The sequence below is a fragment of the Mus caroli genome, unplaced genomic scaffold (assembly GCF_978045245.1).
Source record: "Mus caroli unplaced genomic scaffold, Mus_caroli_1 scaffold_10, whole genome shotgun sequence".
Lineage (NCBI taxonomy): Eukaryota > Metazoa > Chordata > Mammalia > Rodentia > Muridae > Mus > Mus caroli.
The window spans coordinates 30,951,276-30,968,583 of NW_028227265.1; the positions used below are offsets into that span (position 1 = coordinate 30,951,276).

Sequence of the window (17,308 nt, forward strand, 5' to 3'; positions counted from 1 at the left end):
GTTTTTACAAGGTGGAGCTCCTAAAACTATGGAATTATGTGCAAAGTGTGCACATTGTATGCCAAAAGAGTTGATAGTTCAAGAAAACCTTTTTAAAAAATAAACTTTCTTTAAGTGGATTTAGAGAATTCCACAATATGCTAAGCTGCTTTTTTTTAATGTTTCTGTTAGTTATTTAAACTTTTGTGATTAACAGCTTATGAAGATTTTCTGTTTTCAATTTTCAAATTGAAAAATCTAGTTTTATTTTCTATACCTAGATATCAGTGCTCACTTTCATTCCAAATATCTTCATTCAGGAACTATGCAAGAATTCAAATAAAACAGTTAAAAGTGTAAAAAGAAAATAAGACATGGTTGCATGAAGTTTAAAATCTCAGAGTCTTCCAAGACACTGTAGAGAATCCCAGGTCAGCCTGGCTTACAGTGAAAGGTTCTGGTTCATAACCACAAACAAGTAAACAAAAAACAAAACAAAGAATCCCCAAAACAGCAATGAAACATTATGCAAATAACTTGTTTCTTACAGTGGGGGTATATCAAAAGGTGACCTTAAAAAGTGAGATGGATCAATGCTATGGAAAATTGGCAAACCCAAACTGTGTTTTACAATGTTGTGATCCACTTCCATAAAATGAGATCTTGAATGCAAAGTTTAATCACACATTAATGACCAATGCTGAAAAGAACAAGCCCCCATGAGACAGATAAATGGGAAAAGGGGGATGCTATAATATAATATAGTTTTAAAATAAACTATATGAAGTTTAAAACTAGGAAGCTAGAAATAAGTAAAAGACCTTAGAAACAGATTCTTTACAGCTTCTGCAAATAAAACAATAAGCAAAAAATAAGATAAGTACAAAACTTTTCTGGGAAGAAAAAAAAAAAAAGAGGAAAGAACACCTAAATAGTATATACCACCTGTGCACTGTATATAGTATAGTGGATGGGTAACGTATGCATGTTGACAAGGTCTTCCATGACATCCCAATGGTACATTTGACTCCTTTCAATTTTAGTGTGCCTTTGGCAAACACACTGACTATTATTTTTGTTTCAGTATCTATAAATTAGAATTAACAGCAGTTCACTTCTCATATAATAGTGTAGAATTAAGTAAGATAATTTATGGAATACATGTATGGACCGGATATATGCATAATATAATTGTATCAGTATATATATGTAAATATTAATCATCATGTTAACTGTCATTAACAATAGTAGCCATGAATAAAGTAATTATTCTACCAAATCATTATTCTAGCAAAGGTGTGGAAATCAAGGAAATCTGAGGGATTTATTTATCACAATATTTTTAAAAATCTCTCATAAGTATTACACACATGTTCAAAGTAAAACAACTAGATGTAAGTAATAGCTACTATTTTTCATGAAAGTTGTGGGTTGCTTGTATGAAATTGAGAAATTAGCAAACAGGGATATTGTTTACCTAGATCTTTATTTAGACAATTTCATACAAATACGAGTAAATATGTCACAGAATTCAGATCATTTTACAACAAATTAAGTCATGACAGCACTTAGTAAATAAAGAAAGCCAACCAAGGCCAGACATGTTTAGAGATGTTTTCCTAAGTCTCGGTGTTAGACAATTCATTACAAGTCTGGTGAATGAAGGTTTAATTATCTTCAGAAGAAAATTTTAATCAAGAGCTCCATAAAATGTACTAATCTGACAGGCAATGACTTAAGCAATTAACTATGCAGCATAGCACTGAGCATTTCAGGTGAAATGGTTTTATCAGCAAAGAAAAGGCAGTATTATTATTTATTTATTCTAGTCGTCCTGTGTATCCAAACAGAGCACTAGGAAAGACATCAACTACAAATGAGTCTGTGCTAAGTCCAATTTCACAGTGTTAAATTTTAGTTTGCCTTAGCATTGTTAAAAAGGAGATGCTGGAAAGGTTGATAAGGCATTTAATATTATGAGTACATCAGTTAAATTTAGTCACTTAAAGAAGTTCAGTATCTGCATCCTTAGTGATGAAACCATATTAGGGATGATGCTGAAGGGTAACCTCATAATCAAAATAATTAATAATAACAGTAATAATTCAGTTGGTCCCTGTTAGGGCTTCAGAAAGGATCATTGTAAGTTTCTAAGAGTTGCTCTGCCACTGGATTTCATTGCGTTTTTCTGATTTATTCCTAAAGCAGCCCAGATCAACACTACTCATAATTCAGAGCTATTGAAGTTTGGTGATAAAAAGCTCTTTATAAAATTGCCATAATTCCTCTTTAGAATGATAACTGATTAGATTATCTTTTATAAATAAAGGCAAGGCAAGACAAAGAAAGGAAAGGAGGGGCAAAAAAAAAAGGAGAGGAGGGGAGGGGAGGGGAAGGGAGGGGAGGGGAGGGGAGGGGAGGGGAGGGGAGGGGAGGGGAGGGGAGGGGAGGGGAGGGGAGGGGAGAGGGGAGGGGAGGGGAGGGGAGGGGAGGGGAGGGGAGGGGAGGGGAGGGGAGGGGAGGGGAGAGGGGAGGGGAGGGGAGGGGAGGGGAGGGGAGGGGAGGGGAGGGGAGGGGAGAGGAGGGGAGGAGAGAGGAGAGGAGAGGAGAGGAGAGGAGAGGAGAGGGGAGGGGAGGGGAGGGGAGGGGAGGGGAGGGGAGGGGAGGGGAGGGGAGGGGAGGGGAGGAGAGGAGAGGAGAGGAGAGGAGAGGAGAGGAGAGGAGAGGAGAGGAGAGGAGAGGAGAGGAGAGGAAAGAGGAAGAAAGAAAGAGAAGAAACACAAGGAAGAGGAACATGAAGACAGTAACTAACCACAACTAGCAACTTATTTATGTCTATACTTTCACGGAATTAAATAGAACTGTGTTTTCTGAGTCAGATCAAGAGACGCGGAAGTTTTTATTGCATGTCTGTAGTTTGTTTGCTTACATATGCACAAATACACACAGACCCCAGAGAGGTAGCAGCTATTATTAATTTTACATGTGTTTATTATTAATTCAATGTTCGGGAGCCAAAAAGAGAATTCTGTATACAGTTATATTTGCTTAAGGATATACAGAATGCTTGAAGCTGTAATGATAAGATTCAGATTCCAGTAAGCATTCATCCTTTCTTTTTTCACAAATTCTTTTTGGCTTAGAAAGTTTGACAATGAAATCAAAATAAAGGCAATGCTCTGGACATGTTTCCTGGGATCGTTGAAAACAGGAGAAAGTAGAAGAAATTAGTGAGTGCCCAAAGTAGTGGGAACTTTCACAGACAAGTCCATAGGTTGTAAACAATTCATTATCTGGATCACAGTGTACTTAAAGGGAAGAACACTAATAATCTAATTACTGACTATTTCTTCTAGTTCTGTTCTCTAATGCAAATGTCCAAGAACATGCTGATTTAGGGCATGATACCCTGGGATTCCAGAGTAAGGATCAGCCTGTGGGGACCACACCATCAGACACCAGACTGGAGACACAGACAGTTTTGTCAACCTGGAAGCCCCAACAAAGGAGTTCACAGCTCCACCCACTTTAAATCTGCTTCCTCTCCCGGAGATGCACATACCTACTTCTCTAACAGCCTCCATGTGGACTTGAATTCACTCTACCTGTTGAAATACAATTGACGGTGTGAGAATTATATGACCTAAGCTCATTTCTTACATTTGAGGCCATTTTTATTAACACAGCTAAAGAAAAAACGAGAAGCCAAAACTATACACTCAGTGCATAGAATCTTGGTCACTGCCTTTCTCCCCATCTTTTTGTATCATTTTTTTCGATATACAATTATGATGTTCTCACACATGGTGCCAATTGTATCCACCGTGTTCTCTGCCCTCATGTGCCTTCATTATCTTGGCAGACACTTAACAGCCATGTAAATTACAGTCCTGTATAAGACCTAACAGGGGTGTGTCTTTCTGCTGCTGTTCTCCTTGTTTTTGTGTCTAGGATCTCTAGAAATCAAATTCAGTTTAAAAACAAATATACAATGCTCTCTAGCGACTCATTTTATTTTTAGGACAACAGGGTCACTGTATGTTAAGGATTATATTAACAAGAAAGGCGTCTGTCACAGCCATTGTCAGTATTCTTATTCATTCTGTTCCCTGCCTGAATAAAGCTTAAGAGAATAGCAGATGGTGCCAAGTTGTGTGAAACACTTTCCCCCAGTAGCAGTTTCAGCCTCTTTCATTCTGAGCCTCTTTGGCAGTCTTTCTCCAGCAGCTGCGTTGGCAATAGTGACAGAAGCTATCACATCGGTGGAGCTGATGAGCTTTCAAAGCTCCCCATTAGAGTCGTTAACATTTGCTTTGTAGTCACCTACCTGTCTCTGAAGTTTGTGAATGAACCTCGCTCATTCTCCAATCAAGACCCTTGGGAGAGTTCCAGCCTGGAAGATGATTTTTCTGGTATGCAAATTGATTCATAAACCTTGGGGCTGTTTCCTAACTCACTAGGGGCAGAAAAATAGGAGCGCAGACAAATGCTTGAGGACATAAGATAACATGTCATTGAGAATGAGGGTTTTATTTATCAGAAGCAAAAGGAGTCAAATAAAATATTTATAGGATTTGTATTACAAGCGATGAGCAAGAACACAGCTATAGAGTGGTCGTTTTTGTTTTTGTTTTTGTTTTTCTCAGCTCTTATTCATTCCTTGCTATATGAGTTAGCACAAGGGAAGCATTCAACTTAGTATAGGAGTCAGAAAGTATATATATATATGATTTTCGTTTTCCGCAAATGATATAAATCATTGGAGACATTTTATGAAGATTTCAATTGAAGCACAGGTAAGAAATACATAGTAAGAAATCTCCTTATGGAGCAGGTAAGTGGGCCTCGTCCGGGCTCATCTGCCCCCATCGGGCCTCCAGGCCCCGCGGAGAATCCCTGCGTGCGGGCATGCGGGCGGGCGCGGGCTGAGGTAACGTGTCTCAGCCGCTGTCTTCTCCCTGCTGCCCACAGCCATGGCTCTGCGCTACCCCATGGCCGTGGGCCTCAACAAGGGTCACAAGGTGACGAAAAACGTCAGCAAGCCGAGACACAGCCGGCGACGAAGGCGCCTCACCAAACACACCAAGTTCGTGCGAGACATGATCCAGGAGGTGTGCGGCTTTGCGCCCTATGAGCGGCGAGCCATGGAGTTGCTCAAAGTGTCCAAGGACAAGCGCGCACTCAAGTTCATCAAGAAGAGGGTGGGCACGCACATCCGCGCCAAGAGAAAGCGGGAGGAGCTGAGCAACGTGCTGGCAGCCATGAGGAAGGCGGCGGCCAAGAAGGATTGATAACCCTCCCCCAATAAAAGATGGTTCCTACAAAAAAAAAAAAAAAAAAAAAAAAAAAAAGAAATCTCCTTATGTTCTGCTTAGCCCTTCCATTCCCCATTGTCCATGAACACTGGGACTGGAGGTAACCATTCTCTTAAGGTAGGGAAATGATAGATAAGATGTGTGTAGAGTGCTTTTGAGAGGAAAGTGAGACTTCATGAATTCTCTTGGTATAAAATCTTTCAAATGTATGAATTCTGAGGCTCGAACTAGAGTTAACTTGTTGAAGATCATTAACGATGAAAACATCATTAGAATGAAGATTCAACCCCATTTTGCCAGTTTGGAAGCCTAAATGTTTATTTAGAGTAATAGATAATTTACTTATTGAAGTTTTATTTATTTTTAAATTTTTATTGGTATATGTGTATACAACTGCCTGCATGTGTTTGCATGTGCATGAAGGTACATGCAGATGCCCCCAGAAGTCAGGAGAATGTGTCAGATTCCTGGAGCTGTAAAGTACCTGCCAACTTGATGGGTTGATGGGATGTATAATCATCTAATCATCTGGAAAACAAAATAAACAAAGAAAAAAAACTTTGGGGTTGTCTATGAGTAGTTGCTTTAATTATGTTAATTAAAGTGGGAAGACCCTCTCTAAATCAGGATAGCAGGGATAACATCATCACATGGGCTTGAGTCTCAGTCTGAAGAACAACTAGAAAGAGCTGAGAGGTATTTATTGCTTTCTGTTTCTTGACTATGGACTGAGTTACCAGTCAGCTCTCTTGTACCTGTAACAGGCATTTCTGTCCCAGTCTAAATTATTCTCTCAACTCACAAATCATTCTTTACTTACTCTTTTTTTTTCTGTATTTAGTCATAAGGAGATAACTACTAATGGTAGCTAGTTAGACCTAAGAACAATTGATTAGCACCCCCATATCTCATAATCAGCTCTAGCTCAGCTTCCTATAATCATGGTACTCCCTAATTTTAAGGGAGGGAAAACGATTTTAATTAAGTCTCCTTAGAATTTGAAACTCCCTATGAAAGGAGAAGGAAGCCCGATTTGCCCCTTCTATAGGGTTAAAATTCATATGGAAGAAAGGTGTCAAGCAGCCAGGCTTTGCTGAGTACCATTAAGGGCTGCTAAGGCATGCCTATTGGATAAGTTTATTTATTCTTCTTTAATTCCTCTTTAATTCTTTTAATCCACTCGGTTATACCATTTTTGTTTAAAAGAATGGTATCTGAGTTGGCTCTGGCCTTGGGTAGGGACTTTATATTCTAATCTGTCCAAAAGGTTACAAAGACATATGATTGTCTCTTTTCTGAAGAATGAGTCCAAATGGGCCTGACATTTTTCCGAATAAGAAAACACTTATGGTGGTGAATTATGATTGCCAACTTGATTGGATCTGGAGTCAAGGAAGAGACATGCCACTGTGATGGCGGGATAAGAGTGTTTGCTAGAAAGAGTATTGCTGAAGTAGACACCTCTCTGCACCACAGTGGAAACTAACTTGGTAGAAGCCAAGAGATTTTAGAAAACACAGTGCTGCCTGATTGCCCATTTTCTTTCTTGTAAGCTATTGCACTATCTGGATGGCAACTGCCACTGTCATTTTTCACTGAAAGCAGACACCAGTTTATTAAGGCTATCTGGACTCCAAGACACTCTAAGAATCTTCCTGACCTTCATTACCAAACTGTGAAGGCTGTGCTGAGGTATTCAACTTCCTGGATTGAGAAGCTAAATTTCTCTAGGCTTTCCCAGTCTCCCCCCACCCCCACCCCCCACCCCTCTCTCTCTCTCTCTCTCACACACAAACACACATAGATATACATCAATTACCCTCTTTTTCTCCTTCTCCTTCTCCTTCTCCTTCTCCTTCTCCTTCTCCTTCTCCTTCTCCTTCTCCTTCTCCTTCTCCTTCTCCTTCTCCTTCTCCTTCTGCTTCTTCTCCTCCTCCTCCTCCTCCTTCTTCTTCTTCTTCCTCTCTCTCTCTCTCTCTTGCACACACACACACACACACACTTTCTATTATTTCTGTTTCTGTAGGAACTCTGACAACTACATGATCATACATTTATACATATGCACTTGCAAAACCCCTCTCCTGGCTTACTGGTTCACAGATGCTCACTGATAAGTCAGATTGCTCTCTGAATTTGAACATTTCATTTCCTTTTGCTCTAGATTCTGTTTTTAGGTTCCTGAAAAATCTAAACCTACTTCCCCTGACATGTGGAGGTCTGTTTGTCTCTCTGTCTGTCTTTCTTCCTCTTAGGACCACTCCTCAGAGTGTTCCATTGCTGAGCTTGGCTTTTTCTTCAACTATTACCTTATAAATCCTGATTACCCCACCCCCACTCTCCAGAAGCTGCCTTGCTTGCCCTGTTGATTTTATTCCCAAACTCCAATAAAATTAGCCTTTTGTTTTCTTCCACGTACATTTCTTAAATTGCCCATTAGATTAAAAATCAGGAGAAACATAGGGATTCTTCATTTGAAGCCACAATTCTTATGCTGTAGAAACTTCTGAAAAAGTTAGTATGAATGAAAGTTATGATTAAGTCATAAATATGCTTGTTTTGCATAATTTTCGAAAGTGAGAGGCTTTTTAAGGGAAAAAAACCCACAATTATCTTTAAGAGTAAGTATTGAAAACAGAGAGAGAGAGAGAGAGAGAGAGAGAGAGAGAGAGAGAGAGAGAGAGAGAGAGAGAGAGAGAGAGAGAACAAGTTCTGAGAATAGAACAATGCTACCTACCAAAGCAATGAGTTGGTGTGAGCTTCTCTGTGGTTCTGTGGGCTGGGATTTTGAATGTTCCTATATTATGGACAATGGCTAGGAGGATCATTTGTATGTTAAAGTATTAGAAAGGAGGCAAGTTACAATAACAGGTTTCAGAACAGAGTCATTCTTTTTTTATGATTAGATGGAATTTTAGGTGCATGTCATGGTACCACGTGCATGGAGAAAAATGGTAGATTTTGAAAGACTATATGGATAAACCACTAAAGTGAAATAAAGGTTAGTTAACATTTATTGCAGAAATACTCAGTTATTCCAGGTCTTTTCAGATGACCTTGTTCTCAAACAGCTCTGTGGTTATATCAGCCTCATGTCCTCATGTTACTATGGAGTTTCCCCCATAACTAGTTAACTGTAATTTGTTGGATTCAAGCCCAGAAAGTATTTCACAATGGGTTTATATTTTGTAGGTAGCAGAAGAAATAGAGTGATGTCTGAACTTCTCAGATAACCAAAGAAAACAGGCAGGTTAGGCATCAAGAAGACTCATGGTAAAGGCATGCTCTGGACTCTTCTACATGTTCCTAAGGTAACAAGAAAACACTTATTAAAAAGTGACACGATCAAAATTATGAGCTAAACAGTATAACACATAAGACTCTAAGTTTAAGAATCACTTGATTAGGTTCAAACCAGGTTCCCTTAATGTTATAATAATTATTTTTTAAAAAATAAAATAATGACCTAGTAGACATCCAATAAATGCATGTTGTTATTATGGATAGTTTAAATTGAACAAAGGATGACAGATGAGAATTAACTGCACTTGATTGTGATTACATGTTGAAAGATCTCAAATACTATATCAGTTTCAGCTCCAATCATATTTAGTTTGGAGTAGATCAGAAGCCAACCTCCTTGTAAAAACTTTCCTATTGTCTTCTAACCCATTCTTTGCTGTTGGTACTAGTATATTGGAGGTTTGTTTTGCTTTGATTGGTATGCTGTTGCTTTTGTTTTTATTTGTTTCCTTTTTATGTCCACAATACTCTTTTTCTTCTGAGGATTTTCTTATAGGCATGACATTTCATGTTTTATAGAACAGAAATTACACAACGATTATAACAGTTAAACTTACATTATAATCACAAGAATATAATTGTTTATAAATCGAATCTATTAAATAACTACTTAACTACCTAATTTATGAAGCTGAGATGAGGACACTCTAAATCTGAATTAAATGTAAACATTAAATACATTCTTTTGGAAAGTATGTGACAACTAGCAGGTCTCACCTTAAGAATTATATGTTGGTACTATAATTCTGAGCTCAGTGGAAACTCAGGGACTTAAGAAGGAAAGGGTTAGGTGTCACAAAGTCCATATACCCAAATTGAGCTCAAGATGGACTACAGAAGGATTTCTGGCTGTTCAATAGAAGCCAGTATTCTGCAGGAACCTGTGAAACAGTTTCTTATCCCACCCTAAAGAGTCCTTATCTCTGACAGGAAGGGACCTATGATCCTCCATCCACTATAGTTATGGAATATATAACTCAATATATCAGGTTATGGTATATGTGTAAATTCCATATACCTGTAGGTGTATATAAAAGCCCATCCAGGATCCTATATTTCCTCTTCACAATGATCACCTAGTTGTCATCCAATAAATATATGTCATTGTTATGAACACTTTAAATTGAATGACAGATGATGGATAAGAATTAACTGTACTTGGTTGTGATTACATGTTGAACGATCTCAAATACTATATCAGTTACATCTCCAAACATCATATTTAGTTTGGAGCAGATGGGAAGCCAACCACCTTGTAAAAACTTTTCTGGTGTCCTCTAACCCATTTTTTGCTGTTGGTAGTGATAATTTGGAGGTTCAAAGCCTCCTCTCAAGTATCCTGGCCCTTCTCACCCCAGAACGGTTCCCTTCTTATTATCCTTGCTATTTCCTCCGCTCACTACTCCCCATCTCATGCTATCTCCATTATTGTCTCCTGAACTCTCAATTCTCTAGCCCTGGCCATATCTGGTCTAGTAATTTTCCTCTCTGTTTTCAACTCTTCCAGATGTGTCTGGATGTCCTCAATCTCCTATTCACATTCAAAACCTTCTCCCTAATGGAGTGTTCCTTTTAGTACTTCCTTTACTGTTTCTCATACACAGAAAGATGACAAATTATACGGACATTTGTAAGGAGAATCAGCCCTGTGTCTCTGAGTCTAGTTTCTGTTCCTCACTTTGAGAATCAGGAATTTAAGTACATACAACATGGGTGCAAAGATTAGTTCTCTTTTCTGTGAAGTATCTCAACAAGAGTGTTAGGAATTTGTTCTAATGCTTTGTCTTGATTTAGCTCCCAAAAGCCACACTTCCAGACCTGAGGGTCCCTGCTCCCGGCTGGCATCGATTGGTAATAAAGAATTGCTATACAGTCAGTGGTTGGGCAGGGAGAGAGAGGTGGGACTTTTAGGGTGTATGAACAAGGGACCAAAAGAGGGGAAGAAGAAAAGTTGCCATAACTCTGTGGAAGAGGGATCAGATATAAGAGCTGCAGGGAAAAATCAGTCAACAATGTATTTAGAAAGGGAAAGTGGCACTGTGGGGGAGCTGAACGTAAAAGGTCAACAAAGATAAAATATAGATTCAGAATGTGTTAAACCAGGAGTACAGAAAGGGAAATGTGTGCTAGCTTTGGGGGAGGTTTAGATGTGCCCAACCATTGAACTAGTCACTGCATGTCAAAATTCGCTTGCATATGTGTGTCTTTCATTTTTGAATCCAGAGAGCTCTTGGGCAGGTGCAGAATGCACGAAAAATGCTGGGAGCCAAAGCAGATTACCTAATTCAGTTACCCAAGGGTACTAAGGCAGCTGATGAGTAATGCTTGATGTTGGTGCAGGTACTTTCAACCTACATGACCTTAGACTTTTAACTTCCTCGGCTGTCTTCTCAGACTACAAATCCTGTGAGCTGCCTTTAATCAACCACTTCACTATCTCATCTGCTAACGGAAATTCCAAAGAGCCAGGGATATAGAACACTAGAAAAGGACTTAACTAAAATGAGGAAATTATGTAATATCAGAAAAACAAGTAATCTTTCTCCTTTTTACTTATGGAATAAATTGAACCTTTAAACTCTTCAGGGTTACTGGTCACATCTTTTGAACAAAAGTCACTTCAAATAGCATAAAAAACACATGTATACTTATTGTGAAGCCTCTCTGGCTTATGTCTTTCCTAATTCCCAAATTCAGATGTATCTCTCAAAGTATGAGACTTTTCCTCACTGACTCATTCTCAAGCTCTTTTCTGTGAGTACAGCAACAAGTTCTCTGAATTGACGTCACTGAGGGACACTTTCTGAGCAAATAGTCAATGCTTTGCTGACTGACTCCTATTTTCTTCCCAGGAACAGATAGGTGACTGCCTTAACTTCTGCCTGCCAACATAGAAAAATTATGTAGTAGCAAAATGTTTTATCAGGGTAATTATAGAGGTATATGTTTAAAATCCAATTTGCTTTTATCCCATCATGTATCTGAGAACAACAGAGCAGAAAAAATAAGTGTGACTTTGAGGAGACTATTTAACTGTGAATTTGGGGGACTTGTGGCAGAATCTCCTCGTGATGCTGGGGAAATCATCCTTCCTTCTTGGAGTCTTTATTCTCCTTAAAAAGTAAATTTAAGAACAGATGGAAAATACAAACAAGTAAACAAAACAACAAAACAATACAAACAAACCAAAAACCCCACCAAATTGAAATGACACAAATCTCTGCTATTACTTGGAAAAGGGAAAGAGAAAGCTATGTCCTTTAGTTAGGCAGACTGCAGCCACATGTAAGGGAGAGGGGATTTAGATAAAAAGTGAAGTCCAAATTGTTAAAGTAAGCAATCTTACAAAACAGGAAGAAAAAAAGGAAAAGGAGTCCTGACCTCAGAAAAAGCAGTCAGACTACCAAAACCTAACGAGAGCTTTGTAGCTTACTGCGCAGCTGGGAATTCTAAAAACTAAAGTGCCCTACTCCCTGAAAGGGACAATTAGTCCTCTTATCCCTTTAGTGGCCCTTAAAGTGGGTCTTAAAGTGGGCCTTAGAAACACACCTTTATTAAGGGTAGTTCTTTGACCTGTGCAACTGGATTAACTCTTAAGGGAGGAGGCAACATTACGCCTTCATCTAGGGCAAAATTCTTCTTTAATACAACAGGTGTGGCCTGAACAGGTGTGGTGAAGGCTTTTGCTTTCTCTTTGGGGTTATCTGAAAATAAATGATAGTACAGGAATTAATATGAAACAGAATTGAGGGGGAAATATGAGAAGATAAAAAGCGATGAAAGTTATTTGTTTTCTCCATCATTAAAAAGTTTTAAAGGGTTATGCAGATGCTGAAAAACAACTGTAAAATAAATATCAATCCCATTATAGGTTCCTAGTGAATTCTTTTTTGAGGTAGGGAGTGGAGAAGGCACATTTCTTGTTTTGAAATTAGTATTCTGATTTGATAAAGAATGTTTGTTAACCAGACATTACTGAGACAAACAATTCATAATCTTTCCTCTTTAAAATATTGTTTGCAAATGTCCTGCCTTCCCAGCTTGAGTGAACCCCATCATCCCAAGTACCATTGCGTATTTCTCAACTTAAAAATGAATTACTCTAGTTTTCTGTTTTGCTTTGCTTTGTTTCTGTGCAAATATGCTGCAACAAAAAAACAAACAGAGGGAGGGAAAAGTTATTTTGGCTTTAACATTCTAAGTTCCAGTATCCCATTTTTGAAAAACCAAGGCAGGAATTCAAGTAGTCCATTATCTCCTTGCTTGTCTTGTTTGATATCAGTGGCTTTCTCCTCTCCTCTCCTCTCCTCTCCTCTCCTCTCCTCTCCTCTCCTCTCCTCTCCTCTCCTCTCCTCTCCTCTCCTCTCCTCTCCTCAACTGTTCAGAAAGCCCTGCCTAGTGAAGCATGACACTACAAATGGGTGGGGTCTTTTCACATCAGTAAAGAGAATCCCTCAAAGGCCTGATCACATTCCACCCTGATCTAAATTCCTTATTAAGATTTCTATTGTGGGTGACACTTGATTGTGTCAAGATGACAGGTAAAAAGTCAACAACATAGTGTTCCATTTAAAAAAAAATGAACCATATCTCCCACACACTTTTCATATATTCCTTCAAATATCATTTCATTTAATGAACTTGAAATACTTCTGTTTATAGTCTGAAGTAGTAGTAAAAATGTATGGGTTTTTTATGTGTTTATCTTTCTACATCTAATCAATAGGCACAAAAGTAAAATATATGTGTTGACACAACTGTATGTAAAAGTTGTCTTGGAAAATACTTTATGTAAAAGTAAATGGTAGCTATATCTAGAGAAAGAAGTTGTCCAGTTCGGGGTGAGTTTAATTACAGAGCAAAGGAGGATGTGCCAGGTGGAAATTCAGCTGCTTGGGCAGTTTTCCAAGGAAGTCTCACCTGGATTGCCATATGTTGCCATGTAGCCAGTAAATCTGCACTGAGAAAAATAAATGTACATATAAAATTCACAAAGTTTTACTCCAAGGCTACTTTCCAGGCTGTGGAGACACTGTGATACTAATTAATTTATGGTTATTAGGAACAGAGACAACTATTTATAAACATGCAAAAGTGTTTGATTACACAAATGTTGACCCTGATATTATTTATAAATAGTATTTAAGTCATTAGTAAGAATGAGGAGGTACCTTGACAGACTCAAGGGAATTTTCTTGTAAATTATGATCCATTAACAGGTAGCCTACAGGGCTGGATTGACCCAGTTACTGTACCTTCTACTGAAAGTAGTATGTGTGTGGTGTGGAATGGTGTGTTGTGTTGTGGTGTGGTGTGGTGTGTGTATGTGTGTGATGTGAGTGACAGAGAGAGACAGAGACAGAGACAGCAGAGACACAGAGACAGACAAGTGAATGTGGTTTTATTAGTAACAAGCAATCTATATTTCTTCTATAAAGAAGTGACATAATGTTTTCCTCAAACTTCTGGAACTCTGTTCAAAGAAACTTTTTAATATAGTACATTTTATGCTAGAGAAACGTTGGCTCTGCACCTGCTATCTTGAGTGGACAAGGGCACAAATTGCCCAATAATGGAATAACAGTAGGGAACACTAGAAAGCAACTAAAATGAGAAGGAAATAAGCAAGATAAAAGAGAAGGGCCACAATCTTTGGAAGATGAAGTAGTTTTGAAGACAAGGTATTTTACACACAAACACACACAGAAAAAGACATTTTATGGTTGCATAATTTCTTAATATTGCTACAATATTTCACAACCTTCCTTTACTACTAACCCAATATGTGTACAAATAGAGAGACATGAAACACGCACAGCACATTACTATCAGCACTACTAAACTTTCAGCAAGCATGGAACTGGACAACATACCATGCTTGGTAAACCGTACTGAACGGTCGATAAAATAATAAAAATCGGAGAAGACCAGATAGCTTGTCCAGAGACCTTCTGTACTCTCTCTGTTATCCCAGGAGACCAAATACCTCAGCCTAATTTCTAGCATTGCATCAGATTCCAGCTTCATCCTCACTTCTTTCCTGTCTATTCTTCCTGTGGATAAGCCCCTTCTTGCATACCTTACCCCACTTCTCATTGTGTCCAGGCCAAATGCAAGTAGACATCTCACCCCTAGTAACAAAGTCTTCCCTTGCTAGAAGAGCAGGTAGTTTACTTGCAGGCCTTCTCAGTTCAATCTCTTCCCCCCAGTAAACCCAACCCCTCAGGCTTCTCTCTAGCATTACAACAGAACATCTCCAGCAATCTCTCTGCCATCCCCCAATCATCCCTAGCCCATGCCTACTATGAATGCCTTCTTACCTCTCTACCCCAACACATCTCTGAAAATTAGCCTCCAATTCCAGCATGGTTAAGTATGAATACTCTAGCCAAGGAGGCCAGTAAAATAAGCCACACACAGCCACCATCTCTCTAAAAATCTAGAGAAGAAACAGAAACCAAGAAGAAAGAAACAAAACAAAACACCCACTCAAAAAAGACAACACCAAATAAGCACTTATACCTATAATCACCCCAAGTCCAGATGACTAGATACTAGTATAAAAACCAAGTCAATAACAGCCAGGGTAATGTGTTTCCACTAGAGTTAAGATATCCTAACAAATTCAGAAGACCTTGACTATTTCATCATAGCTTAAAAACAAGAAAAAGGACCTTAAAGTCACATATATGAAGATAATAGAGGTCCTTAAACAGAAACTAAATATATCCCTTAAAGTTATCTAGGAAAACACAACTGAAAGAAATAGATACATTCCTTAAAGAAAGCCAGGTCAGGGGGAGGGTGGGGGGTTGGATAAGCAGTTGAAAGAAATGAATGAAACGGTTAAAGACCTGCAACTGGAAATAGAAACAGTAAAGAAAATGTAAACAGAGGTGATTTAATGATGAAAATATAGGAATGTGGATAAGAACTACAGAAGAAAGCTTTACAAATAGAACTAAAGGATAGAAGAACTAATTCCATGTGTTGAAGATATGGTAAGAGAAATGGATACATTGATCAAAGAAAATGTTGAAGTTAAATGATCCAGAAAACATGAACCACTATGAAAAGATCAAACCTAAGAATTATAGGAATAAGTCGGCCTCTGTTGGCACAAGCCTTTAATCCCAGCACTTGGAAGGCAGAGGCAGGCAGATTTCTGAGTTTGAACCAACCTGGTCTAAAAAGTGAGTTCCAAGACAGCCAGGGCAATACAGAGAAACCCTGTCTCTAAAATCCACAATATATACATATATATATATATATATATATATATATATATATATATATATATATATTAAGGAGAAGAATTCCAAGTAAAAGGTCCAAAAATGCTTTCAATAAAATCCTAAAAGATTTTCTAAGCTAAAGAAGAAAATGACTAAATAAAAGGTCCAATAAGCATGCAGAATACCAAACATATTAGACCAGAAACAAAAGTCAGCTCACCGCATAAAAGTCAAGAAATGACATAGAAAACAAAGAAAAAGTATTAAAATAGGCAAGTGAAAAAGAGAAAATAACTTATAAGGGCAGGCCTATGAAGATTGCACCTGGCTTCTCAATTTGAATTCTAAATGCTTGAAGAGTTTGAATATATAAGGTACAGACTCTATGAAACCATAGATCACAACTCAGACTACTATATCCAGCAAAATATTGATAACCATAGTGGGAGAAATTAAGATATCCCATGATGAAATCAAATTTAAGCAATATCTATCTACAAATCCAGTCCTACAAAAGGTTCTAGAAGTAAAGTCCAACCTTACAAGGTTAACTGCATCCATGAACAAAAAGAACCAACCTCACACACATACCTCCTCTCTCTCCCATACATACAATCATGCACACTAGCAACATTTACAACACCAAATAACAAGAATGAACAATCAGTGGTCAGTCATATCTCTCAATAACAATGGTTTCGACCACCCAATAAAAAAAAAAATACTAATAAAATGGATGTTCAAAGAAAACCTATCTTTCTGTTTCATCCAAACATATCAATACATCAAGGATAGAAATTATTGCAGGGTTAAAGGTTGGAAAAGAAACTGCAAACAAATAGACCTAAGAAGCAGGCTGATACAGCCATTAAAAAAATGAAACTTCAAACCCAAACGTAAACTAAAACTAACCAGAAAAGATATGGAAGATGTGGAAGACAAACAGACGCAACTGTCTTGGACCCTTGGGGTCTCTCAGAGAAAGAGCAGTCAACCAAAGAGCATACAATGGGCTAGATATAGGCCCCCTGAACATATGTATCAGATATGTTGGTTGGTCTTTCCCCAACAACTGGACTGGGGGGAGGGTGTCTTTAAAGCTGAAACCTGTCTGTGGAATCCATTCTCCTAACTAGGCTGCCTTGTCTGGAATCAGTTTGAGCTCTGAAGTGGAAATTTAAGGATTCTTTGGAAAATCAGTTATGTTGAATGGTATTTTGTTGAGGCAAATATATGAAGGGGTGTTTTCCTAAAGTAGACACAGGTGAAAGGATAAGGCAGACCAGTGAAGGAACACTTCACTGAAGGAGACAGGTGTGAAAGGATATTCTGCTAAAGCAAGTACATGAAAGGACACCTGATAAATGGTTCTTTGCTAATGACACACATGTATTGATCTACCTTGCATTGTGTAGTTGGCCTGCATTTGTCAGAAAACCATAGAGAGAAATGCATCAAAAACCTTCTATTGATGTG

At 38.3% G+C, this 17,308-nt stretch overlaps 1 protein-coding gene across 1 annotated transcript; it reads left to right on the top strand.

Moving 5' to 3' along the window:
* The first annotated feature begins 4,937 nt into the window (after window positions 1-4,937).
* LOC110300595 (large ribosomal subunit protein eL36) lies at window positions 4,938-5,321 on the top strand. The gene has a single exon (XM_085844278.1). The coding sequence runs from the start codon at window positions 4,953-4,955 to the stop codon at window positions 5,268-5,270; it is 318 nt and encodes a 105-aa protein (XP_085700404.1). The 5' UTR covers window positions 4,938-4,952; the 3' UTR covers window positions 5,271-5,321.
* Window positions 5,322-17,308: the final 11,987 nt, after the last annotated feature.

Excerpts from the sequence above, each read along its gene's own strand:
- LOC110300595 (XM_085844278.1), top strand. The coding sequence starts at position 4,953 with ATGGCTCTGCGCTACCCCATGGCCGTGGGCCTCAACAAGGGTCACAAG.